We start from the raw sequence: 26,191 nt of genomic DNA, 5'->3' as shown, positions 1-26,191 counted from the left end.
TCAAACGGAGGCTGATTTGGCGGCTCAGTAAAATTTAATGACTGTTAACAATTTTTGGGCTAGCAAGATGGTTCAGAGGGCTTGGCATCAAGGTTGACAGCCTGAATTCAATGCCCAGAACCCATAGTTTAAGTTATTTTACTTCTTGTTGCCTTATAATTACCACTTAATAATGAGTAACTTCAGTTTTATTCATTCTTGATGATGACTTTACTATGACATGCCCATGAATGAAAAAGAACAAACAATGATTTATAGAATGTTTTCTGGTTTGTAGTCATGACTATCACGGACTTTGGTGCCCATATTTTGTATTTTGATGTGTTTAGTCGTTACAAAAAGGTAGTTGTTGGAATCTTGAAGTGGACAACTCAAATTTGAAAAGAGCTGACCCAGTTGCTCTCAACCTTCCTAATGCTGTTACTCTTTAGTACAGTTCCTCAAGTCATGGTGACCTCCAACCATAAAACTATTTTCATTGCTACTTCAGAACTGTAATTTTGCCTCTGTTATGAATCATAATATAAATGTCTGATATGTAGGATATCTGACTGACATGAGGCTCCAGTGAGAGGTTGTTTGACTCCCTCCCTCCCCCATGGGGTTACGACCCAGAGGTTGAGAAGCATTGGGCTAAGTTCTTATCAATAAAAACGATTAGCTTCATTCCATCCTGTGTTCCTCTCTCTGCAGATGATCCTGATTACTCCTTGGTTGAGGACTACACTTTGCTCTATCAGTAGCATCAGTGGCGGTAAGAGTCTTTACCCTTTCTTTAATCCTGTCCAATTGCATTTCTGAAGCCTTCAGATCATCTTTAGAACATCCCCAAGAAGCACGGTCTTCATCAGGCCAGCATCCTGGTGGGTGTGTTGTCCTCTGTCCCTTCAGGCTCACCTCTACAACTGGGAGCTGCCTGGAAACTTGTTGGAATGAGGGCGTTTCCCCTTTAATTTTCATTATTCTGTGACTCTCTGAATTTTTTTAGCCTTTTTGTAGTTTTTGCACACGCCTATGTTTCAGCACCCCCAGAAGCAGAACACACGTGATTCTCAGTCTTTCATGTATTCCTTATTCCCTGAAAGGGGAGAGGTCAGTGAAAACCATGTAAGTGGTATCACACTCACCAAACACAGGAGGATCGTGGGAGTCAGTCTGTTCCAGGTCACAGGTTATCATTACCTGAGCTAGCATATCACAAGGATTCTTGGATGAGAATTCAGCATTGCTAACCAATCAGAGCTATAGAGATGACCACACAGTGACTGGTTCTCTGGGCACTCAGGCAGTTGGCACATTTTCACAATGTGGAAAATGCCTCAGAAGTCAAAAACAATGGTAAATGAAATTCCCTGTACAATGTATTGCTTGCCGGGGCAGGCTGAGCCTTCGATGTAACAGTGTGGGATTTCAATAGCAAAGGAGGGGTTCTATTTCCCAGTAACTATTTCCATTTCCAGTCTGTCTTAGTTTCTCATTTGTCTGTGATGAGACAGTCTTACATTGTAGATAAAAACTATTTTAATGAGTTGAGCCATGGCCGAGCGGTGGTAGCACACACCTTTAATCCCAGCACTCAGGAGGCAGAGGTAGGTGGATCTCTGTGAGTTCGAGGCCAGCCTGGTCTACAGAACGAGTTCCAGGACAGCGTCTAAAACAATACAGAGAAACCCTGACCAAAACCAAGCAAACAATAAAAGGGTTGAGCCATTTTCATTTTCCTGATTGCATGTGCTTCTGGGAGCCACAGACAGTGAGTTGATGGATGCAGGATGCCAGGGAAGACCCGGAGAAGTGTCACTTCTGCTCCTCCCGGTATTGGTGACATTTACTGTCAGCAGAACAGGTTTCTGTTAGTCTTGTGTCCTAACCCACCAGAAATCACCAGGAGATTAGCATATCCAACATTATTTCCGGCCCCCAAGCCACCCACTTGCTGACTTAGCCCGAATTAGCTACACAGGACAGGAGCCAGGTTGTCAATAGGAATAATGAACTGGTATCAATTTATATTAAATAGAAGACCTTAAATTGCTTCATAAATATGTTTAAGGTGTGAGTAAGTTTGCTGTAAAAGAGATGGAAACTGAAGACATTAAATTTTCCATTCTCTAGCTAGGTGTACATATAATATAATATCAATTGCAGTCTTTACATCCTGTCAAAATTGCTTCTTCATAAGACTGCCTCTTTTTCAGAGCCCTGATTAGAGACAAAGCAGGGACATTGTGAATGAATCACTCACCAGGCAGATCTGCTTTCTGGTGCAAATGATGGCTGTGGGAAAAAGCACGGCCACTCCCAAAGAGCTTATTAAATATACATTATACATATATTTGTTATATATTTATATGAACTAATATTTTATGTCTTTGTTTCCTGTTGTTATCTAGATAAAGCATACACGCTACCGGCTTAAGACTAGTATTTGATATAGAACTCTAGTTCCCGAGAGTCCAGGAGTCTCATGTGTGAATGCCCGACACTAATGCCTATGCATTTAATGAGTAGAGTCTCGCAAACTGTATAATTTTAATGTCTGCACCAGCTCAATGAATAGGGGCTCAACGTGTTCACATATAATTAGCTGAATTTTGGAAAATCTAAAAGGCTTGCTTTCCCTTCCCCATCCCTTCTCTCCATGTGTGCAGGTGCCTGCCAAGTCCAGGAGGGGGTGCTGGATTCTCTGAAGCTGGAGTTACCAGTGGCTGATAGGTGCTGAGAACTGTGTTTAGGTCTTCTGGAAGAGCAACAAGTACTCTTACCCACTGGGTCATCTCTCTGACCTCAATTCCAGAGACTTTTAAGGAAAGGAACTTGGTTTAATTAATTCACTAAGCAATGCATTACACGATATATCTGACTGTAGCATAGGGGTTGAAATTTCATAGGAGACCTTAGGCATTAGTAATTTGTTCAATAGGTTTTGATTTCAGCTGTTACTCCTGTTTTTAATTCTAACATGCTTAATAAAGGCAGATGATAATTTTTGAATTAAAAATATGTGTATCAAAAATACCAGTGCCCGTGTTATTTCCATGAAGAACTTCCATGGTGACTGTGGTTCTCTCCTCACCCTTTGTTTCTTTGACCAAACACACTCATAAGTTGGCATGAATAGGTCATTCAAATGAAATGTCTTTGTTGTTTTCTTTCAGAAAGGAAAGCTTCCCCCAGTTACTGCTTCTATGACGTGAGAAGAGGCCCAGAGAACAGCATAATCTGTAACCAAATCTTGTCAATCATGAAGACTTTGATGGGAACCCTTGTTGAAAATTTTTTGATATTTTAAATTTATAGTAGACATCTGACTCAACCTAGCCAAGTAGAAGTCTGCAGAGTTCTTTTTTTTTCTTATCAGAAAGTTTACATACTGCCCCAGAAGGAAGAATTATTATTTCCTATGTAGTTACTGAGGTTACGAGTAGTGTTTCCTGCCTGGGAAGCAAGGCCACTCTGGATTCTGAGTGTTGGCTTGAACAGACAGGGCTGCAGAAGGTGGTGCCAACTGCTGAAGCTGCTCCTTGGGCTGGGGGAAGTAGGGCCACGGAAACAGTGACACCCCCTCTAAGTGGTGCAATACTTGAAATCACCTTTGTTTTTGCCTGAAAGACTTAGACACATCAGACTGAACTTGCTCATTTTATGGATGGGGAGACAAGACCCAGCAGGGTGAGATTAGTTTCCTTACAATCTGACAGCCAATGAGAGGAGACGGAACCAGACCCAGAGTATATGTTTGTCCTACAGTACTGTTCTTCTAGCCCTTTGTGAACCTGCCATGCTCATGTTCAAGTTAAAGAAGGGCTGGCAAGTTGGATCGGGGAGTAAAGGTGCTTGTGGAAGCCTGAGGACCTGGGCTCCATTGCTGGAACTCACATGAAGTGAAAGGAGACAGCCCACTCCACAGTTGGCCTCTGGCTTCCACACATGTGCTGCAGCACACACAGAGCTGTGACTGACAAGCATGCACTCTAGCCTGCACACATGTGCTGTAGCACACACAGAGCCGTGATTGACATGCATGCACGCACACACACATCCCTTGCTGTGCTCTGGAATGTTTAAAGAGGCATTCTTTATTTGGCTCTCCCTTTGTCACCCACACATGGCAGGGAGATCAGGCACTGTTTATGTGGTATTCACACCCAAGAAAGTGGCACACTTAGTTATGACAAAGTACGTTAGCACTGTTTCTTACTGGGCATGTTGTAAATGTCTGTGTCACTGCAAAGAACAGACATGCTCCTCTCCTCCATACAGTAGCTTTTCTGGGACTTTGGACAAATTGATTAAAATAGGATTGAAAGACGGGCATGGTGGTATCTGCCTGTTATCACAGCATGCTGGAGGCTGAGACAGGAAGATTGTGAGTGTGAAACTGGCCTAGGTACATAGTGAGAACCCATTTCAACCCTTCCCCCTACAAAGGATCGATTATTTCTCCTCTTTCAATATAAGACGTTCCCGGCCACAGCAGCTTCTTGTCATGACAGGAAATTTGCACCAGCTAGGCATCCTTTTGAGAAACTCAGGTTTGCAAAGGTCCATTGACTTCCCCAAACTGGAAAGCCTCAGGAAATTGTCTATTGCATATAGCACAATCTATTTTTACGTATATTATTTATTGTTGGCAAGCCCTCAGTGATAATTTTATTGCTTTTTTTCTGCTTGACGTGAAGTAAAATAAAAGTGATGATTTGGAATCTAATTGGATTCTTGTGCTAAACATACATCTCTTCTGAGTTTTACATATTCTCTTGAGTGTGTGTGTGTGTGTGTGTTTGTGAGAGAGAATGTGTGTGTAAGAGAGAGAGAGAGAGTGTGTGTGTGTGTGTGTGTGTGTGTGTGTGTGTGTGTGTGTGTGTGTGTGAGTTCAGGCTCCCACCACTGTGCATGCATGGAGGTCAGAGGATGCATGGGTGATGCTCGTTGACTTCCACCTTGTTTGACATGGGGTCTTCTCTTTGTTGCTACTGTATATGGCTGACTAGTTTTTTGAGCTTTTGGGGATTTTCTTGCTCTTACTTCTCACAATGTAGAAGCCCTGGGATTGCAGATGTGTCTTACCACATCTGGCTGTATGTGAGTTTTAGGGATCAGAATCCAGGTCCTCACACTTGCCCACTGTACTTTACCCACTGATCCATCTCTGAAGTCTTTAACCTCTCCCCTTTCTCTCATAGGTCTAAAAGACATCTGTAGCATCTAACAAAAGACACACTATGCCTCTTGTATTAAAATTTCATGAGAATGGCAATTAGGGAAGTATCTGAAAGAGTCCTTAGGGAAATGATAATGAAAAAGTAATTTGAGAAACACAAGTCTAAGGTAATGTTAAATGGAATTTTATATGATATATCAGGCATTCTATAAACTGGCCAGGCACTGTAGGTTAAAGGGCAAACCCATTCTTGAGGTCTGTCCTGGCAGGGAGAAGTTGTTACCTACTCCAGAGTGGATGAGATTTGATGACTTTATTTCACTGTTTGTCTTTTGGAGGGATGAGAACAGACTTAGAGTTCAGCGTCAGCACAGACAATCAGCAATAGTCACCAGGTCACATGGGTCAGTAGAGGGTCCTTGTACAGTCTCATTTCCCTAAGCACTGCCCACTGGGTGAGTTATCCCAGCCATGCATTTCTGCATCTTGCTTGCAGCAGCAATGACGATTCCCTTATAGTCACTAGTAAGAGTCACCAACAGGTGCACATTTTGTTGCTTATTTACATAACCCCACCCACTCACTTCTGCAGCTGTCTGCCTTCAGTCTTCAAACTGTTTTCTGTAGAGTGAAGCCTTCCCACCAGCCTAGTTCCAGAGCCACATCAGTCCCAAATGAACACACAGGAAGCTATATTAATTAAGAAGCTGTTGGCTGTTTGCTTAGTTTCTTACTGGCTATCTCTGACTTAATTGTTAATCTAAGTATTTCTCTTACTGGAGAAAGGGTCAGGACCCTTTACTCCTCTGGCGGTTATATCATGACTCCCTGTGTTTCTCTTTCCCAGAATCCTCCTCGACTCCTAGTCCCACCTATCTTGCTTCCCTATTGGCCAACAACCAATAAGAGACAGATTTCAGAATGACATCTCCCATCATCTCCTCTTTTCTGTCTAAATAAAAAGAAAGGTTTTAACTTTAACATAGTCAAATTATATATAACAGAACAGCTATCAAGTAAGAACATAGAATATTTTGTTCATTAACATTTAGTAAGATTTAAAGAAAATATCATCTATCCTATCTTTGTGAGTCTAAAGTCTTATATGTAACTTTTATCATAACTAAGGAAAACTATGATTATAACTATTTGTCTTCAACTCCATCAAAGACCACAGAAGAATAATATATAAACACTAGTATTGACAGAGACATCTCACTACCTGGACAGTCAGTCACCTGAAGTTCCTCTGTAACATTGGGGCATCCATCTTCAGCACAATGTGTCCAGAAGAATTCTCAGCAAAGCAGGAAATTTCAAACTGTCCATTTGCATTGGCAGTCTGTCATTCATTTTTCTGTGTCCTGCAGAAAGTCTCGAAGACTCTTATCAGGAACCCTGAAAGACTGTTTGAGTTCAGCAGTCACTTTCCTGTGGGTCCTGCATGTCCAGTTATACAGCAACAATCAAGCAGTCTAGGCAAGAGCAGTCTCTTGCCCAAATGGCTAATCTTGCCATGTTGAAAGCAAACTCCATAATGAGTCTCTTCGATGCCCATCTTCCTCTCAGACGTAATTGGTGTACCTGGACAACTGAAAAACACAATAGCATATAGTATCCAGACTTTCTGTGTATTTTCCAACTTTATGTGGCTTATATTACTCTATTTCTTTTACTTTTATTTATTTTTTCTCTGAGACAGGGTATCTCTTTGGAAATCTACCACCCTCTGCCTCTGGAGTGCTGGGATTAAAGGCGTATGCCACTACACCCAGCTACTCTTTTTGTTTATGTTTTCTTCCCCAGTGCTGGGATTAAAGGCGTGTATGTCACCACACCCAGCTACTTTATTTTTATTTTTTCAACATCTTGTTTCTTTTACTCTCCCAAGTCTACTTATATTTTTCTTCATCTGAATCTGACTTAACTGTAAAACTTTGTTTTTCTGGCCACGTGTCTTATATAGGCTAAAGAACATTGCTAAAATTAAAGCAGAAACAGCCTCTGCCTTTCCAACATGGCAGGTGTAAATTTGACTCCAGCTCATCGACTCAGTCTGTGCTGACATCCAGCAGCATGGTGCTGGCTTAGAGATGTGATCACTGCCACTGCCAGATGCTCATGCACATCATTCAATTGTTAGCAGAGCCTCTTAAAAGAACCTTGCTGTTTTTTTGTTTTGTTTGTTTTTGCTTATGCTGAGTTAGGAAGACTCCCTTAAGTGAGTCACATGAGTTTCTGCTTGTCTCAAGCAAAACAGAGCCCACCTGAAAAAAATGCTGCTATCAAGAAGCCATGCTTCTCTCTGTTCCTTTGTTTCTAAAATACCTTTTAAGCTCTTGTCATTCTACATGGAAATTCAATCCCACTCCTGACACCAGCTGATGTGGAAGGTCAATGCAATATGGAATCTAATATATTTATTTACCAGAATAAGAATTTACACACAAAAGGCTGGGGAGTCAGAAGCGTGGCAGGCTTCCAGGGGAAGAGAGGAGAAGAGGGATTGTTTCTCTTTCACTTCCGTTTATCTCCACCAGTCCTAAATTTCCTTATGCCCGCCCTTAGGGCGGAGAGCTTTGTGGGGCTCACCCCTACAGTCTTCCCTGTCCAGTCCATCAGTCCATGCATCATTCACCTTGGGTTGCTTCTCCCCTCAGTGTGTTGGTGACCAACTGGACTGATTGACACGGTACCTACTGGGAGTACTTCTTACCATCCTTGTTTTAGTCACTCTTGAGTTCTGCATTGTGGCAGCAGGCCACATTCTCAGAAACATGAGTGCAGAGAGGAGCTATTCTTGAGCTGTACCTCAGCTTTTCCCTCCTCTGTCAGCTGGGTTGAAGGAATTTTTTATGAGACCACAAGTGTGAGCTAGAGAGGCATAGGTTCAAGAGAAGAAGGTAATTGATGCCTCAGGTTGAAGTCATGTATCCCAAGCTTGTTTGTTTGTTTGTTTGTTTGTTTGTTTGCTTGCTTGCTTCCTTCCTTCCTTCCTTTCTTTCTTCCTTCCTCCCTCCCTTCCTTCCTTCCTTCTTTTCGAGACAGGGTTTCTCAGTATTGTTTTGGAGGCTGTCCTGGAACTCGCTCTGTAGACCAGGCTGGCCTTGAACTCACAGAAATCCCCCTGCCTGTTTGTTTGTTTTTCCCAGACAGGATTTCTCTGAGCCTCTCCTGGCACTCTATCTGTAGATCTGTCTCTGTCTCCCCAGTGCTGGGATTAAAGGCATGTGCCACCACTGCCCGATCTACTCTGAGCTTTCTATATTTGCTTACGACAGAATCAGAATGCACCATTTTATTTTCTACCCTCCTTTTGGAAACAGGCTCTTGCTGTGTATCTGAGATGATCTTCCCACTTCTGCCTCCAGAGTGCTGAGGTGACCTTAAACATAGGATCTTAAACATAGTGCTGAGGTTAGAGGTGAGTGCCACCACTCACAGGCAGAATGTGCCATTTCCATTTCGTGATGTATAACTGATGGGTCTGCCAGACATAGGACTCATGGATCTGAAGAAACTTAAGCTGTGTAGAAGTGACGTGATTTCTTTTCATATTCATATTTACTTTATGCTCTTACAAAATGCATCGGTTTTTGTTAATCTCTTTGCACGCTGCTACAGCAGTTTTCTGCCTCTTCTGTCATTCTCCTAGTGTCCCCAGCTTGTGATTGCCATCAGTGTGGGGGCAGCAGCTGGTAGCAGCCAGCTTCCACTGCTCAGTTCTTAGGATTCTGCTTGCCCTGTGTTTTAAATGCTAATGAAGCTGCATAAGCTCTTTTACCCGAATTCCTCCCTGATGATCCAAGAGAGGCCTCAGTGAAGGTGAGGCTGCTACGCAGATGACATCACCATCCACCTCCAGGGAGACCTTGTCTTCTGGCTGGGTGGGAGCAACAGTTACACCTGTTCTGGTGATGCCTGTCTTAGCTTGAAGTCACCAAAAGGAGATCCCGGGAGAGGGATTTGAGTCTCATGGTGTGTGTAGGAAGTGAGTACATGAAACAGCAGCAGAAGAGGTAGGGATGAGAAGGACATGGATAAAGAATGTTCTTCGAAGGGCTGGCCAGATGCTTCAGTCCATTGCCAAGCCTTGAACCTATGAGAGAAGGAAAGAAATGATGCCTGGGGTTGGAGCAATAGCTCAGTGGTTAAGAGCACTGGCAGTTCTTCCATCGGACCCAGGTTCAATTTCCAGCACCCACATGGCAGCTCACAGCTGTCCGTAACTCCAGTTCTAAGGGATGACATCGTCACACCAATGCACACAAAATAAAGTTAAATAAATTATTAAAAAAGAATTGATTCCTGAAAGTAGTGTTCTGATCTCTGCACATAGATATGCCCCTGTACACACACACACACACACACACACACACACACACACACACACACACCCTTGGAAGTGTGCTATTAAGTAAGTTGCATTTGTGAGAAACTGAGCTTTAACTTCCTTGAAAGAAATTGGAAAACAGCACAAAGCACAGAGGTGAGTTAGTCTGACCAAAGGATGACAGTGCTAGATGTTTGTACTAGAAAGTTGGAATTCTGAAGTACTATAAACTGGGTGACTTAAGCTGAAGAGATCTCCTGCCACAGTTCTAGGACTGGAAGTCAGAAATCAAGGTGTAGATTGGTTCAGTCTGAGCACAGTCATGGAAGGGTGTCATGTGGGCCTTTCTCCTGGAATTGTCCATAGCCATCTTTTCTTTGTTTTCCTTCTATGACTGTCTCCTCCTCCCCTCCTCCTGCTCCTCCTCCTCTTCTTCTTGGACAACAGTTGCACTGAAGATTCACTCTTAGGATCTCATTTTTACCTCGATCACCTGTCTTCAAACAAAGCCTGCTTCTGATGTCCTGGGGCTTTGGACTTCAGTGGTAGCATTTGACGAAGGGACACAATTTAGCTCATAGTTACACTTATCTGCCAACTCCCAATGTCATCAGTTGAAGGTGGGTCTCGGTTTGCCTTGTTTTCCTGTCATGTATGTGGCAGAAGTGGGCTCAGGCAGAGTAGTTGGGCTTGGGTCCTACTCACTCAGAAATGTAAATGCCTGCTGGGTGTGGTGGTCATGGCCTGTAATCCCGGCATTTTGGAGACTGAGGCATGAAGATCAGTAGTTCAAGGCCAGTCTCCTCTACAAAGGAAGTTCAAGGCCAGACTGGGCTTCATAAACCCATGTCTAGAGAGGTCGGGGTGGGGATACAGGGCGAGGTTTGTAGCTCGGGTGTACCTGGTCTGCACGAAGCCCTGGCTTTGGTTGCCGCCGTTAGCATAGTGGTGCACACCTATATATCTCAGCATTTGGGACACGGAGGTGAAAGGATCAGACGTTCATGGTCTTTCTTTGCCGCATAGTGAGTCTGAGGCTGGCCTGGGCAGATTGAGAGAGAGGGACTTGTTGTGTCTGCCCCACATTTGATGCTTTGAGGTTGTAAATAACTAATTCAATGGCCTAGCTTCTTATCTTTTTCTTTTTCTTTTTCTTTTTTTTTTTGTGGAGAAGATTGTGAGAGGGAGAATAATAGAAGAAGGATATTTTGTTTGTATGTTTTTCTTCCTGAAGAAACAAAAGTCTTTTAATGGAAGAGATCACATCTGTGCAGGAGTCCTGTAAGATACATATGTGAGCTGGACACTTTTAGCTTACATGCTGATTGACTCAAGACTGAAATAAATGCTTCTAGCTTATATTAGTCTGTTTCCACATCAATTTCACAACATGTATTTAGTAATCAGGAATGATAAAATAAGGCCTCCTACAGGGTGCTGTGTGGGAAGTAATTGACAACAAGAATGAATAACTTCTCCAAAATCCTGTGTAGAAATTGTTACTAATGGGGAATAACCACCAGAGGGCAGCAGAGATCCCAGTATAGAGTTGCCCACCCAGGCCTCCAGCAGGAGCACAGAAACTTTCCTTTGAACCCTTTCATGCAAGCCCTGTTCCAGACACCAGCAGACTTCTACATCATGCTCATATTAAATTTTGTAATGCCATTTCATGAGAATTATAGTCCTTTTATGGATGACCTACTCCTGTTTTCATTTGATTGGATTTTTCTCTTGAGGTGAAAAGTATTTTACTGTCTCCAAGTTGAAATGACAATTAATTCAGCCTATTAGAGGCAAATTTGAAAAAATATTTATAAAAATTAAGAACAAGACAGTCTCTTTGATTAACGAGTTTGAATCTATGATGTATCTTATACACATGCAGACTGGGTATGGTGACACAAGCTTGTAATTAATCCTAGAATTTGGGAGGCAGAGGCTGTAGGATTTCTGTGAGTTCAAGGCCAACATGGTCAACATACATAATGAAACCCTGTCTCAAAACAAAACAAACAAGCCAACAAATAGAGTATACACATATGTATATATGTGATGTGTACACACGCACACATGTATATATGGATGCACACACTCCAACACACACCACACACACACACACACACACACACACACACACACACACAGAGGAAAGTAGGAGGACCATTTGGGAAGTGGAGCAGGGATCATCAGAGTTAGTTCTACTTTGCAGAGCAAGTGGTAGGTGGCACTCAGAACTTTAAGACCAAAAACAAACTGGATGGTAGTAGGGGTGTTGCAGACTGGGGAAAGATCAAGAAAATGCTATGAATAGTGGTAGGATTAGTGACATCTGTGTGGAGTTGTGGGAACTCAGGGAGCTGAAGCAGGAGGATGACTTGAGCTCAGGGAAATGATGAAAAGTTTTACTTAAGTACGTCTACCTTAATCAAAGTGTCACATGGCATCCCATAAACAGATAATTGTATGTACCAATAAAATAAGGAAAGCAGAGTATATAGATAGATCTGCCTAGGTTACATGAAGGTAATATGCCATTTTGTATGAGGGCCCGAGTGTCCTCATTTTGGTATTCCTGAAGGTGGAGTGTCAGAGGTGTGATGTGGGATGTGGGTCCTGGAGTCAATTCTCCAAGGATTAGTGTATAGAAATCCCAGGACTATCAAGTATATTCACATTCTAGGGAGCTTGATAATTTTTGTTGTTGTTGAGGATTTGGGTTCTTAAAACTGGGGATGCAGCTTTACTGTACAGCACTCACAAAGTTGGTGTCCTGGACTCAATCCTCAGCACCATGAAACAAAACATCTATCTCCTCCAAATCCCCCACTCCAACCTACCAAGCCACCTTACATGACTAGGGACAAGTCATCATGCAGGGGCCAATATAGCTTCGGTGTTGAGCACTTACTTGACATATACAAGGCCCTGAGTTCAAATTCTTAGTACCACATAAGACACTAAATATTTACCTACAGGAAAAACTGCAGGGAAAAGTGGCACAAGCCTTTAATACCAACACTCAGAGGCAGAGGCAGGTGGCCTACAAGGTGAGTCCCAAGACAGCCAAGACTATACAGAGAAACCCTGTCTTGAGAAAAACAGAGAGAGACAGAGACACAGAGAGAGAACATGAAAGAAACAAGATACCCTTTCCCCTTTTGATAGGCTTGCCTTTTAGTCCTGGCTGTCCTGGAACTTGCTCTGTAGACCAGGCTGGCCTCAAGCTAGGAGATCTACTTGCGTCTGCTGGAATTAAAGGCCTGTGCCACCATGCCTACGCCTTTCCATTTTTCGTGCCATAATCCTGGAATTTTCATTTTAGGGCACCTTCAGAGTGGGTGATTAGTCATTCCCCCAACCTGTAGACTCCATGTGTTCTGCCCCCCCCCCAAACCCAACTCCTACTCATTGGGTCCATTCATCAGATATTATCTACAATGTGCTGACTGTTGTTTTGGAGGTACTTGGGATATATCAGAGAAGGAATTAGCCTTTTTCTGAGAGCTGACCTTCCAAGAGGGGTGACAGATCCTACCAATAAACAAACACAAAAGTGAAGTATAGTACTTTAAGAGGTGCTACATGCTCCTGGAAAAGAAATCAGAACTGTGACAAGGAGATGAAGCCAACTTTCTTTTTTTCTTTAAAAAAAAAGTTGTTGGTGACGCATGCCTTTAATCTTAGCACTCAGGAGGCAGAGGTAGGTTGATCTCTGTGAGTTCGAAGCCAGCCTGGTCTACAGAGTGAGTTCCAGGACAGGCTCCAAAGCAATACAGAGAAACCCTGTCTCAAAAAAACAAAACCATTCCCCTCCGCCCCCCCCCAAAATCTGGAATCGTCGAAAGAAAGCGTGAAAATGTACACTGAATTCTTCTCCGGTCTTGCGTCTTTCAACCTTTTAGTCTGTTCTTGGAGCAGCTATTCCTTTTCTAGCCGGCAAGTTTGTACAGTAACGCTAGTATAGGGATGCCTGCTGTTATCAAGTGCCCTCTGCAATGAACTCATGACACCGAGATGAAGAATCAGCATCCCCTTCTACAGAACAGCAGACTGGAGTGCGCTTTGAATGGACGTCAGTTTTCTTTCCGGAAATGTAATGTAGATTTAGTTATTTAGGGATGAAAGTCAATTTGCCAAGGCTTTTTCTGGCACTTCATGATCCAGTCTGAACACCTCTCTCTGCAGAGCTGCGGAGGCAGAGGGATGCTCTGAGTGCCACCCTGCGGCCAGCGGCAGAGGCACAGGCTGCGGCTCAGAGGGCGGGATCGGAGGCGGGGCGAGGCGGGACTGGGGCGGGGCCCTCCCCGCTCAAGCAGTCTCTGGGTAGTTTGTTCCAAGTCGCAGCCCGTACGGGGCTCCTGTTGCCGCCTCCCATCCCCAAGTGGTGGAGGGCTCGTCACGTGACAGCCGGAGGCCGGAACTGGGCGTCTTGCGTGAATTGCAGGAGTTTGACAGAAACAGACGGCGACGTCTCGGAGGCAGGGTGTATGGCCGAGGCCGTGAAGCCCCGCCGGGCCAAGGCCAAGGCCAGCCGGACCAAAGGCAAGGTGAGGATGGTGTCGCTCGCACGCGAGCCCCCTGCTCCCCGCGCGGAGCCGTGGGGTCCTGTGCGGCCGGGCGGCTGTCAGGGCCACTTGGCCGTCTCCCGTCCTGACCCCTCTGGGCTTTTATCTTCTGCTCATTTTCTCGGCTTCCCACACCAAAGCCTTTTCCTCCCGAGCCCCATTTTTGACTTCCTAGCGTGCCCTTTGTAACATGGGAACATTCCCAGCCTCTGGAAACGCTCGGAGAAGGTACAGTTTGTGGATAGCAGGGATGTGCCAGTCCTTCGTTTTCAAAATCCAGGGCGACAGTGTTATCTCCTATGAACCTGGTTGTTTACAGTGTGGCATGAATATCCGGAAGTCAGCCCAGGGCAGAGCCCACACAACAGGGATGGGTTTCTTCGTTTTCAAAATTCAGGGAGACAGTGTTATTTCCTATGAACCTGGCTGTTTACAGTGTGGCATGAAGACCCAGAAATCAACACAGGGCAGAGCCCACACAGTAGGGATAGGTTTGGATTTTTTGGATTGTTGCATGTCATTAGTGTGGTTTTAAGTTGACTTGTTTTTAGGTACATTTTGAAGTTTTCTCTTTGCTCCTATATACTAGTTGCAGTGAACAAGTTAAATTTTACACCAACGTAGTGGTGGGACCTATCTAAAATGTACCTATATATTTAAACAGGAGTTTTAACCTGCCTCTGCCTTTGAGTTTCACGGATTAAAGACATGCCACCATGTCTGGCTACCAAGTCTATATAACTTTGCCTTATCCAAAGCAGAATTTACACGAACTGAAATGAACATTGAATATGGTATAGGAAATTTCTTTCCACAGTATTGGTGATGCTACTAAGCCCAAAGTATAACTTTGTGTGTGTGTGTGAACGAGTTTTAACAGTGATTTCTGGGAACTTTATTTAATAGAATGTAAATGAAATATGTGGATCCCTTTCTGTAAAGCAGTATGGAGTTAGGTACATCAGATCAGAAATTTCTTTTTCTTTTCCTTTTTTAGAGACACACACACACACACACACACCCACACCCACCCACCCACCCACCCAGGCTGGACTTGAACCTGTGCCTCTTACCTCAGCCTAGAAACATTACTTTTCAACACACTGTTTTTTTTTTTTTTAACTTTGGGTACTACGACACTTAAAAAATAGAGAAGCTTCTGTGTGTATGGTAAGGGGCCTGAGTGCAGACTTGGGTGGGCATTGTACAGGTGAATGTGTGTGGCCCAGAGGTCAGAGGCCAGTCTTGGGTATTGTTCTTCAGGAGGAGCTGGTCCCTGTGCTTTTTGAACAGAGTCTGTGGCTGGATCCTGGGGATTGCTGTTTAGTTTGGGCTTGTTGGGGGCCGTGTCCTAGGATCAGCTTGTGGGTTCTGGGGATGGAACCCAGTCCTCGTGTTTCCATGACACTTTACTGAGTGTGTCACCTTCCCACCCCGTCAGAAACATTTTAAGAAAAATAATTTTGCAACATATTGGTTTGATAAAGAACTACAACAAACAGTTAACCAGCTGTACATAAACCCTTGGCCCTGGCATGTAGTAATTTATACCATGAGTTATCCATAGAGAACAGAATCTTGAATCCTAATTTTTCCTTATTTCCTCTCCAATAAGTGATGAAATTAAAGCCTAGACAGGTTAATGACTGTCCTAAATCATGATATTAGCATGGTTTAACTTAGTGGAAGCCAGAAATTGTGCCTTTCTGTTCAGTAGCTTAATCATTATTTTACATATGCATCTCTCTGTCCAAAGATAGCATATTACAGCTGCCTAAAAACAATCAGTAAAGAGGATTTTTTCTTTGTCTCATATAATTTCTAAATTAAAAATGAGAATCTTAAGTTTTTAAGTCTTATGAAAAAAAGAAATCATGTATTTTATCCACATATTTCAGGCAATTTTCCTACATACACATTCAGTACTCTATTTTCTCAACTGTTAAGCTTATATTAAAGCTCATTTCCAAGACATTTGCTTCAGTTAGAAATCTCATGCACACTTTGTCCCTGTCCTCCAAATCTAATTGGTCACTAAGAGTTGAATTTCCTGCATGATCTGGTTTGCCCATTACTCTCCATCATAACTGTCACAAAACTCAGAACAAAGCAAAAAAAAGTTTCACCCCCCCCCCAAAAGTCCCAAAGCTTTCCCGTTTCGCAGAGGCTGGGCTTGGGAGCACTAACTTAAGGACTCTAGCCTCAGCTTTCTCTTAGCTTCTGTCACCCACATCTTGATCTGTGTATTTTCCTGCTTTGGAGCCTCTGCTTCACACCCTTCCAGACTCTTCCTCTGCCTGGCTACTGCCTGTTGTCAGTGTCCCAGTTTACATCGTGCTCACCCAGAGCTTTCCCTTATCATTTTTGTGTTACTCCCTCTGTCAGTAACAATTTCATGTCCCTCTTCTTATTTGTAGCAACTTTGCCAGCTGCTGTCCTCTCTCTCAGACAGTGAACTCGATGAGTGAGGGATTACTCTTGTTCCCAGCGGCTCTCACAACTCCTGTGGTCACCTGATAAAGTTGACTGAATTAAAAAAAAACCCAGCATTTCCAAGAGCACATTTCCAAGCTCTGTCATTGAAGAATTTAGTAATTTTTCTTCAGAACTAGTATAACAAAACAGATAGAAAATGTCCACAACACCAGCAAGACCCTCATGCTTGCCAGTCTAAGAAAATCAATTTGCTTTAGGGTGAGTAGATGCACTTGTTAATGCTGTCTATTATCTGGCCATGACTATAAAGTCCTATTTCATTGGAACTTGACAGTACTATATTTTATCATCTATGTATGGATCCATGAACAGGTTGCAAGGCTTAGTTCAGAAAGTGGAGTGTCATGTGCTGTTGTGTTTAGATTGCTGTCACTTCTGGATTTGTCTTAGTACTGGCCTACATTCCTCAGTGTTAAATATCTGGTAGGTGACCTCAGGATGACAGGTTGTGGTTAGGTATCTGGAATTTACTATTGGATACTTTAGATGTAGCCCTAATAATGTTTTTATTCTATTAGCATGATTCTTTGTAAGAACATTTCCCTACCTCTGACGATCTGTACTTCATTTATCTTAGTAGACTTAGGTTAAGAAGAACATAATCTTAGGCTTGGATTTGCTCTGCAGACTTAATGGACTTTATAGTAAGGCAGAGTGCTGGTGCATGTCTGCAATCCCAGCAATCAGCAGACAGAAAGAGTGTGAGTTCCAGGCCAGCTGGCCTACATAGTGAATTCTAGGTTAGCTTGGTGTTATGTAACAAGACCCTGTCTCGAAAAATTGTACTAAGTTCTAAATTCCAACAACCAATAAGAGCATCTAGTAATGGATAGGATGAGTTAACATGCTTCCTGCTTAACCCTTCCCGCCCATTCCTGTGGTTCATTCCCCTTGCTCTATTGCCTAGGTGATTAATTCCTTTTTTCTTCTAGGCATGCATTGTGATTGGAATAAAGATGAGCAATGCTACATACTATCATTTAGCCTCTTTTTGCCTCCCAAGATCCAGTCATTATTGAATACATAATGCCTACTTATTGCTTCCCCAAAAATGATTCTTGGCATTTGGGATATAAGAGAAAATCTTCTGGCCTCAGTGGTGCTTATAGTCTGGAGTAGAACCTTCCCATGAGTGTTTAAGAACAACGTAACTGCATGGTTACTTCCATATTGCTTAAGGATGTACATGTTACTGTGCACATGCACAAACAAAAGTGGACATTCCAGAGTTCCGTAACTGTTGGTGACGGCTTGTTGTGTGTCCTAATTTAGCTGCCCTCTTCTGCCTTACCATACATAGCTCTTCGGGGCATTTTACTGTGGCAAGCCCAAGGTTCAGGAGTAAGTACAAGTATTTCTAAGATCAGAATTTTGATGTAAAAGTTTTAAGAAAGAATGTAAGTTGTGAACAGAAACACAGGCAAATTCTCAGAAAGAGACAGTTGTTCCCCTCAGAAGGCACAGAATGCATTAATAGCAGTTAAGAGAATCTACCTGGGGCTGGAGAGGTGGCTCAGTGGCAGAAGCTATGCTGTAGCCTCTGAGAACAGTGCATAAATGTTTGCAAATGGACCTCCTTATGGCAAGGCCCTTTGGAGAGTCCTGCACACCTGGCAAGGACCGTGGCTGCGATGCTGCAGACCTCTGTGCTGACCCTGGGGAGGTCATGGTCATGCGCTTCAGGCCTTTCTAATTTTCGCTATGCTTACTCCTATGGTAATTCTTAGTTTCGCTTGTAGTTGTGATTGTGGCTGAGTTTACTAGGAACAAAAGCTGACAATTTTAATAAAGTTCTACAAGGAAATTAAGCCTCTTTCCAGTCTATCACAGAAACCGGTTCCTTCGGTTGCTCTTGGCTGTGTTCACAAGCAGGAGGAACTCACTAAGGTTAATGATTCTTGCTTACTTAATTGTTCCAAAAAAGAGATAACTATATTCCAAGAACGTAAGAACTTGGGAGATGGTTTCCTAAAGGATGACTTTAAAAACTTATAGGAACATATAAGAAAAAGTTAAAGGACATGAAAAGTTCGACATCCATCTGGTGCCAGGGCATGAATGGTTAGACATTTTTCAATGCCAAAATATCAATAAAGGAATCTAAAACTCCCAGTTCTCTTGGAAGTAAAAGTACAAGTAGAAACTGCTAAGAAGAATGAAAACTTTATTAATCCTTACCATTCTGAGAATATATGAGGAATAGGATTACAACTGCTGCTCCCATAAAAGTGATATTCAGACTGTTTAGAAATTGATTTACATCTAAAAAATATTTCAAGCATGGCATCATACTCTCAGCCGACTACAAAAATATTAAAGTATCATATTGTTAAGAACTAATCATAGGGCTTGAATGTCTTTCATTTTTGTAACTTCATGTTTGCAGTGGCCCTGGGCACAGTATGAATAAGATGTGCCTGGCTAGATAAAATTATTTGGCTTGTAATATAAAGTTAATGCTTACTTATTAATGAAAACAAGGGAGTGGGGGAAGATGAAAAACTAAATGGTTAAATGTTAACAATTCTTGGAAAATGATCAAAGAGAAATGAATTGAAACTGCTCATGCATGAACATACTAGAACTTATATAAATAAAGATGGCTTGAGCTATTTAGGGCCATCTATTTGAAAGACAGCCAGTGGTCAGACTCTTCATTTTTTGCTGACTTCACACTTCCATCCTGTGGCTCAGAATCCCACTGGAGCTGGACTCTGGCATCTTAGCAGCTAATAGCACTGGTTGTTCTTGCAGAGGACCTAGGTTTGATTATCAGCACCCACATAATAGTTCACAACCATCTGTAACTCCAGTTCCAGGGGATAAGACATCCTCTGCAGCACCAGGCACATACATGGTACACAGGCAAAACACATATACACATAAAAATAAATAAATCCTATTATGATTAAAATAGTAAAAGAACTTACTTGGCCTTGTTTCATGGGTACTTGTATGGTGCTGTGTTTGAGTAGGTAATAGGTGAGCTGCCCACCATCTTGGTAGGCAGTACATTTTAATCCTGCTTGCCCTTCCTGAGGGTAAGTCATCACAGACCTCCTGGGTCAGCCCCAAGTAGTTAGGGTTTGACTGTTAGAGAAGGGGTGGGGTTTGCACTTTCATTTTTGTCCTTTTGTCTCCAGTTAAGTGTGTTATTCTGTATTCATTATTGACTTACATTTCCCTAACACTTACAGATTTTTTTGAATGACTTTATTTTAGTTTTTATCTTTTGGTTGTTCTGGGGGTTGGCCCCAAGTCTTCTTGAATGTGAGTACTGTCCCAACCCTGGATGGTTTTAAAATTGTTTCTTTATGTGTATGCAGCTTGTGTGGAGGTAAAAATGAACAAATGCAGGTTCTTTTTAATCTGCTTGACTCTTTTATATATAAGACATGTCTTTTGGGCTGGAGAGCTGGCCCAGTGGTAAAAAGCCCTTGCTGCTCTTGCAGAGGAGCTGGGTCTTGTTTACAGCACCCGTGCTGCGGGGCTTACAACCTCTTGGAACTCTAGTTCCAGGAAGCTGCTACCCCTTTCTGGCCTCCATTACACGTATGTGGTTCACATCCAGACAGACACACATACATATACATAAATTAAAAAGAAAAAAGACAATTTCTTAAGATTGCCAAAGACATGAATTTTTATGCTAGTGTCTTGATAACATTTTGATTCGTTTAAATTTTATTTCACTATCTGTGATTGTGCGTATATTCACAATATGCCTTCTGGTACCTTTTTTTTTTTCTACCTGTCTAAAGTTGGCAAAGTAATTGGAAGCTAACTATCTTTAGTCAAAATGGAGTTGCAGTAGATTCCCACCTTGGTATGAAAGTTCACTTCTAAATTTATTAGGGAGCTTACACATAGTCATATGGAGAAGAGGAGGAAGCACCTTTGGAGGGTACATTCCTGTAACTGCATCTCATTTTAAAGTTTCTGAGTATGTTCATTAGGGTCATAGTTACAGAAGAAAGTGTCGCAGAAAGGGCCACCCCCATCTAAATTGGGTGATATTGTAAAGGTAGTGGGGGAGGTTGATTCCCTGAGTGCATGTGAGCCCACATCGCAAATGCTCAACAATCATGGACTCACTGGTCGTTTTTTGTTTACATTATCAATTGCTGATAGCTGTGGTGGCTGGAATCGGCACTTCAGTCTTCAGGAGGTTCCCTGGGGTCTGTTCATGGTTGCCACATGTTACTAAGGAAACTTATGAATAAAAGAATTTAGAACTGCACTCAAAAGGAAGCTCAGGGACAGTTTTATTAGAGTTTAGGAGAAACTAAAGGACAGGTTAGGTTTTAAGTTTGGCATGAAATGGAGTCAGAGAGCTCCTTAAGAAAGGGAAAAGCACTCCTAAGAATGGAAGTGGTTAGTGAGCTGAGGAAAGAGCCCCGGTGTCAAAATTTAGATATTTATATGTGGTTTAAACATTCTTCACCTGAAATCATCAGCTATTGTTGTATTTCATACCTTGCTTTTAGGAAAAGAAGAAATATGAAGCCCCTCAGACTTCTGATGAAGTTTCCCTTCCAGATTCTTCTAGAGAGCAGGAAATCCCATCTCTAGTTTGTGAACTCAGAGAGGATCTGCAAGTGTCAGTTGATTCCCAGCTCCACAAGGATGTCAGTGGATGGAATGAAAGTGAGATGTTTGATATACCACTCACCTCCTTGACTGTAGGTGATGAAGGGTCCCTGATAGGTGACACAGAGGATCTAAAAGGAAGGGGAGAGACAAGAGCCCCTGATGGAGATGATGAAGTGAAGTTGAAGGTCGACCCTGGCGACAATGTCAGAACTAAAGTCGAACCTTCCAAGAACTTTACAGAGGTCAAGGAAAGCCTGCTAGCACCACATGGACCTTCAGAAAGCACACTGCAGGCAGATTTTCCCAGTTCTCAGCAGGGAGTGGGAAGTTTACAAGTCAGAGACACTGAGACTAGGAAAGAAGATGAAGAAGCCGGTGGTGGTTCAAAGGTGCTTCAGAATGCTACCTTGCACAGTTCTTACGAAGCCAAAGAAGTTTCTCAGCCACCTAGAGTGAAGAAATTGTATCCTGAATTGCCAGCTGAGATTGCAGAAGTACCAGCTTTGGTGGTGGTGAAACCTTTGCTCTGTAGTGAGCGGCTCTACCCAGAACTCCCTTCTCAACCAGAACTAGTACCATTTACTAAAGAGCAGCTAAAACTCTTGGAGCCTGGCTCATGGCTGGAAAATGTTGAGTCGTATGTAGAAGAATTTGACAGCGTTGCTCATCAGGACAGGCATGAGTTTTATGAGTTGCTTTTGAACTACTCACGATGCAGGAAGCAGTTGCTGTTGGCTGAAGCCGAGCTGCTTACTCTGATGTCTGATTGCCAAAATGCCAAAAGCCGACTGTGGACCTTTAAGGATGAACAAATAGCTGTGCAGGTATTTTGACTGTGTGTCAAGCTTCAGGGCTTGGGGGAATTGGTAGTTGAGCTGCCTTTCCTCTGGTACTGTCCAGGATTCGGTCTGTGTGTTAAATCTACACTGGCCCTGGCTCCATCAATCCAGGAATCACAGGATCGAATGGCCACAGGGGCAGGCATTAATGTGTAGGTGAGGGATTGAGTAGGATAGTGTCAGTGGAGAAGCACCTGCCAAGTCTAGAGGGGACAGCAGCTCTTGACATCTAGCTGACTGCTGTATGATTGTGATATGTTAGATTGCTACATCTTAGGATTTTTCAAGAGGCAGGAATCTGGATTTTTGCTTGAAGGATTCTAACTGGCATACGGCTAAATGACTAAATACAAATATATGCAGACATATATTGTGCACAGTCTAAGCCAGCAAACCATGTCTCAAGGTACAATTCAGCCACAGACTATTGTTTTATATTGTGGTAGAATGTAATGCCACAGATATGCAGTGAGTAGAGTGTCCTGATTGAGAGATAAGGAAATAAGAAAGTCCATTAGATGTGATATCCACCCCCCCCTCCCCCCCCGGCCAGCGCCACCATGTATTAAGGGCCTGGGTGGGATGGCTAATTAGAGAAGGCCATTTTTGACAAGTTTGGCACAGAAGGGAAGCTGGAAGAGATACTGATGACACATGATTTGCTGGCCCCTGCCTTTCATTTGTGTGGAGGCTTGTATATCTTTTTGGAAATACTGAAAAAGAAAGGGAGGCTGGAGAAAAAGCTCAGTGGAGAAGAAATAAGAGTACTTGGTTTGAATTCCAGCATGCATGCAGCAGCTCATAACCTAGTAACTCCAGTTCCACGGGACAGTGGCCTTCTTCTGACCTCCATGGACAACCAGACATGCATTTGGTGCACATACATACATGCAGATGAAACAGTCATATACATAAATAAAGTCTAAAATAAGAAAAGAAAATGAAAGGATATACTTAAGAGTATGGTGGGGCTAGAGATGGCTCAGTGGTTAAGAGCACTGACTGTTCTTCCAGAGGTCCTGAGTTCAATTCCCAGCAACCACATGGTGACTCAAAACCACCTTGATTGAGATCTGGTGCCCTCTGCTGGCATGCAGGCAGAAGACTGTATGCACAATAAATAAATAAAATATTTAAAAAAAAGTATGGTGGGAGGAATTAATAAAGGAGAGGATTCCTTTTGTACAAAGCCATAAAGAATGAGGTGGATCTAGAGGTGTTTTGGGCTACTGTGAAGTTGAAGGATAGGGCATTGACCTCGGTATTCTTAGCACAGAAAGTAAGATACCAGCTGTGAGAGTTTTAGGACAAATGTTACTGTTTCCCTGATGACTTTCAAGGTTACTCTTTACAGAACTTGTCATGTATTCATGATTGGCAATGTTCCCTTTCACATGGCCATTATTTGCTAGTATTGTTTTGTATGTGTAGTGGTGGCCCCTCACTGTGATTATAAGCTTTTTGGAAATGGTGCCCAAGCCTGTGTCTTACACCTGCTGCCTGGCTACATCAAATGCGGCTGGTTTCATGTTTCATCCTTTATCTGCCGGTAGGGTATCTGTGCAGATCAAGTGAAAGTTTATGGTCATCATCACTACCAGAGAGTAGAGATGAATGAAAATGTCCTGGGAGAACTGAAGAAGCTATTTGATGCCAAATCTGAGCACCTCCACCAGACCCTGGCCCTTCATTCTTACACTTCTGTGCTCTCGAGGTTGCAAGTGGAGTCGTACATCTACACGTTGCTCAATAGCTCAGCTGTTCTGAGATCTTTAGCCATTTATCAGCAAGACCAAGGTAGGTAAAGAGTGAGCTTCCCTCTTAAATGTGGAAAAGAATTGAGGGTATAACCTGTGTGAGTTGACTGGATACTAATTGGTTTCACATGGTATCATTGTGTGTTTTTCTTTCCTTGCCCCTTTAACCACAATGTTTACTGATGTTTCCTGAGTAGTATGAGGTCCCCTTTCCCCATGGCTGTCATTCCTCTCCTTTAGGAAGGCAAAAATATGCCTTTCTTTGCCTTTGCTAAGTAGTGTCAAATGGCATTTGATCTGAAATCTAATCATCAGGTTACCTTTTCTTTTTTTTCTAATTTATTGTTATTATTTTATTAGATTCATTTTTATTTTATGTGTTTGAGAGTTCTGCCTACATATATGTCTTTGCACCATGCCTGGTGCTGCAGAGATCAGAAGGTGGCGTTGGATCCTTTGGAACTGAAGTTAGGGATGGTTGTAAGCTGCCATGTAGGTGCTGGGATTCAAAACCTGCATGGGTTCTCTGCAACAACAAGTGCTCTACACCCTGAGCAAGCTCTCCATCCCCCAGAGTACCTTCTCATTCTCCTGTATCTCTCTTGCACTTTATTTATTTATCTTTGGTTTGTTCACTTTCTTGTTTCTTGAAATTTTAACTGATGCTCTATAATGTTCTGAAATAGAAATTTTAATTTCTTTCTTTTTTCATGGTAGTTACCTGCTCTCCCTTGAGCCTTGTTCTCAGTCCTCTCATGCATGCTAAGTCAAGCACTCTGCCAGCAGAGTTTGTCTTCAGACCAAGTGTGTGACACGTTGGTAGAACCTTGTGGGGATTGTTTTGGGAGAGGAGGAGAGTTTATTTGGCTCACAGTAAAATAGATACATCTTCCATCATGGCAGGGGAATCATGATGGCGGGATATAAGCAGCTGGCCTCCAGGGGCCCACTTCCTCTAATGACGCTCAACTTCTTACAGGTTCACAACCTTCCAAGAATTGTTACCAACTGGCACCAAGTATTGATGTAAATTAGGGAACATTTCACATCCACACTACGTGTTTTGCTTTTAGCCCTGGCAATCTCAATTCAATTTGCACTAAGTTTAACTTCAAAAGTCCCCATAGTTTATAGTTTTTAATGGTCCCAGCATTGTTCAGATTCCCCAAATCAAAGCCTTGAAACCTATTAAAAGCAAAAGAATAGCAGTGATTGATCTGGAAGAAAGCTCACATGTAACCCCTTTTGTAAGAATGCATTTCATAAGGACAAAGGGCCTGGAGACCATTGTTGGCCTCCAGTGGGAGAAAGTATTAGACAGACAGCATAATATATGGAGATCTAAACAAGATCAGGCCTTAAAGAAAAGGAGAGCCACCCATTAAAGCCTAGAAAGGAGCTTCATTAAGAGAGAATAAAGCCAGGCATAGTGGTGCTTGCCTTTAATCCCAGCACCTGGGAGGCAAAGGCAGAGGCAGGTGGATCTTTGTGAGTTTTAGGTCAGCCTGATCTACACAATGAGTTCTATGACAGCCAGAGCTCCATAGTGAGACCCTGTATATATAAAAATAAAACCAAACCACTATAAAAGAGAATAAGAGATACAGATGGGAGAAACTACTGTGTGTGTATGTCTGTCTGTGTGTGTGTGTGTGTGTGAGAGAGAGAGAGAGAGAAGAAACAAGAGAGTGTATGCACGTGTGAGTAAGAGACTAGAAACAAGAGTGTGTGCATGCACGTGTGAGAGAAGAAAGGAGAGTGCATGCACGTGTGAGTGAGAGGAAACGAGAGAGTGCATGCACGTGTGGGAGAGAAGAAACAAGAGAGAGAGTGTGTGCACGTGTGGGTGAGAGAGAAGAAAGGAGAGAGTGTGTGCACGTGTGGGTGAGAGAGAAGAAAGGAGAGAGAGAGTGTGTGCACGTGTGTGTGAGAGAGAAGAAAGGAGAAAGTGTGTGCACGTGTGGGTGAGAGAGAAGAAAGGAGAGAGAGAGTGTGTGCGCGTGTGTGTGAGAGAGAAGAAAGGAGAGAGTGTGTGCACGTGTGGGTGAGAGAGAAGAAAGGAGAGAGTGCGCGTGTGTGTGAGAGAGAAGAAAGGAGAGAGAGAGTGTGCGCGTGTGGGTGAGAGAGAAGAAAGGAGAGAGAGTGTGTGCACGTGTGGGTGAGAGAGAAGAAAGGAGAGAGTGTGCGTGTGTGTGAGAGAGAAGAAAGGAGAGAGTGCATGCACGTGTGGGAGAGAAGAAACAAGAGAGAGAGTGTGTGCACGTGTGTGTGAGAGAGAAGAAAGGAGAGAGAGTGTGTGCACGTGTGTGTGAGAGAGAAGAAAGGAGAGAGAGAGTGTGTGCACGTGTGTGTGAGAGAGAAGAAAGGAGAGAGAGTGTGTGCACGTGTGGGTGAGAGAGAAGAAAGGAGAGAGTGTGCGTGTGTGTGAGAGAGAAGAAAGG

The 26,191-nt window shown here is 43.0% G+C and overlaps 2 protein-coding genes across 4 annotated transcripts in view; both read left to right on the top strand.

Moving 5' to 3' along the window:
* Positions 1-4,711, top strand: part of Pstpip2 (proline-serine-threonine phosphatase interacting protein 2) — a 76,776-nt gene extending 72,065 nt beyond the window's left edge. Inside the window, exons 14-15 of one of the 2 annotated variants that reach the window (XM_005076471.4) lie at positions 694-754; positions 3,159-4,711. In XM_005076471.4, coding sequence (XP_005076528.1) covers positions 694-743 — 50 coding nt within the window. In that variant the 3' untranslated portion in view covers positions 744-754; positions 3,159-4,711. Of the gene's footprint in view, positions 1-693; positions 755-2,651; positions 3,019-3,158 lie in introns of those variants that run through there. The other variant, XM_013118004.3, reaches the window with a different exon arrangement.
* A 9,199-nt stretch (positions 4,712-13,910) lies between these two features.
* Epg5 (ectopic P-granules autophagy protein 5 homolog) overlaps positions 13,911-26,191 on the top strand; it is a 90,072-nt gene continuing 77,791 nt past the window's right edge. For both annotated transcript variants that reach the window (XM_013118041.3, XM_013118040.3), the window contains exons 1-3: positions 13,911-14,047; positions 21,049-21,978; positions 23,547-23,790. In XM_013118041.3, coding sequence (XP_012973495.1) covers positions 13,988-14,047; positions 21,049-21,978; positions 23,547-23,790 — 1,234 coding nt within the window. In that variant the 5' untranslated portion in view covers positions 13,911-13,987. The remainder of the gene's footprint in view (positions 14,048-21,048; positions 21,979-23,546; positions 23,791-26,191) is intronic.

The sequence above is a fragment of the Mesocricetus auratus genome, unplaced genomic scaffold (assembly GCF_017639785.1).
Source record: "Mesocricetus auratus isolate SY011 unplaced genomic scaffold, BCM_Maur_2.0 Super-Scaffold_6730, whole genome shotgun sequence".
Taxonomy (NCBI): Eukaryota; Metazoa; Chordata; class Mammalia; order Rodentia; family Cricetidae; genus Mesocricetus; species Mesocricetus auratus.
This window is presented reverse-complemented; position numbering and strand designations above follow the sequence as displayed.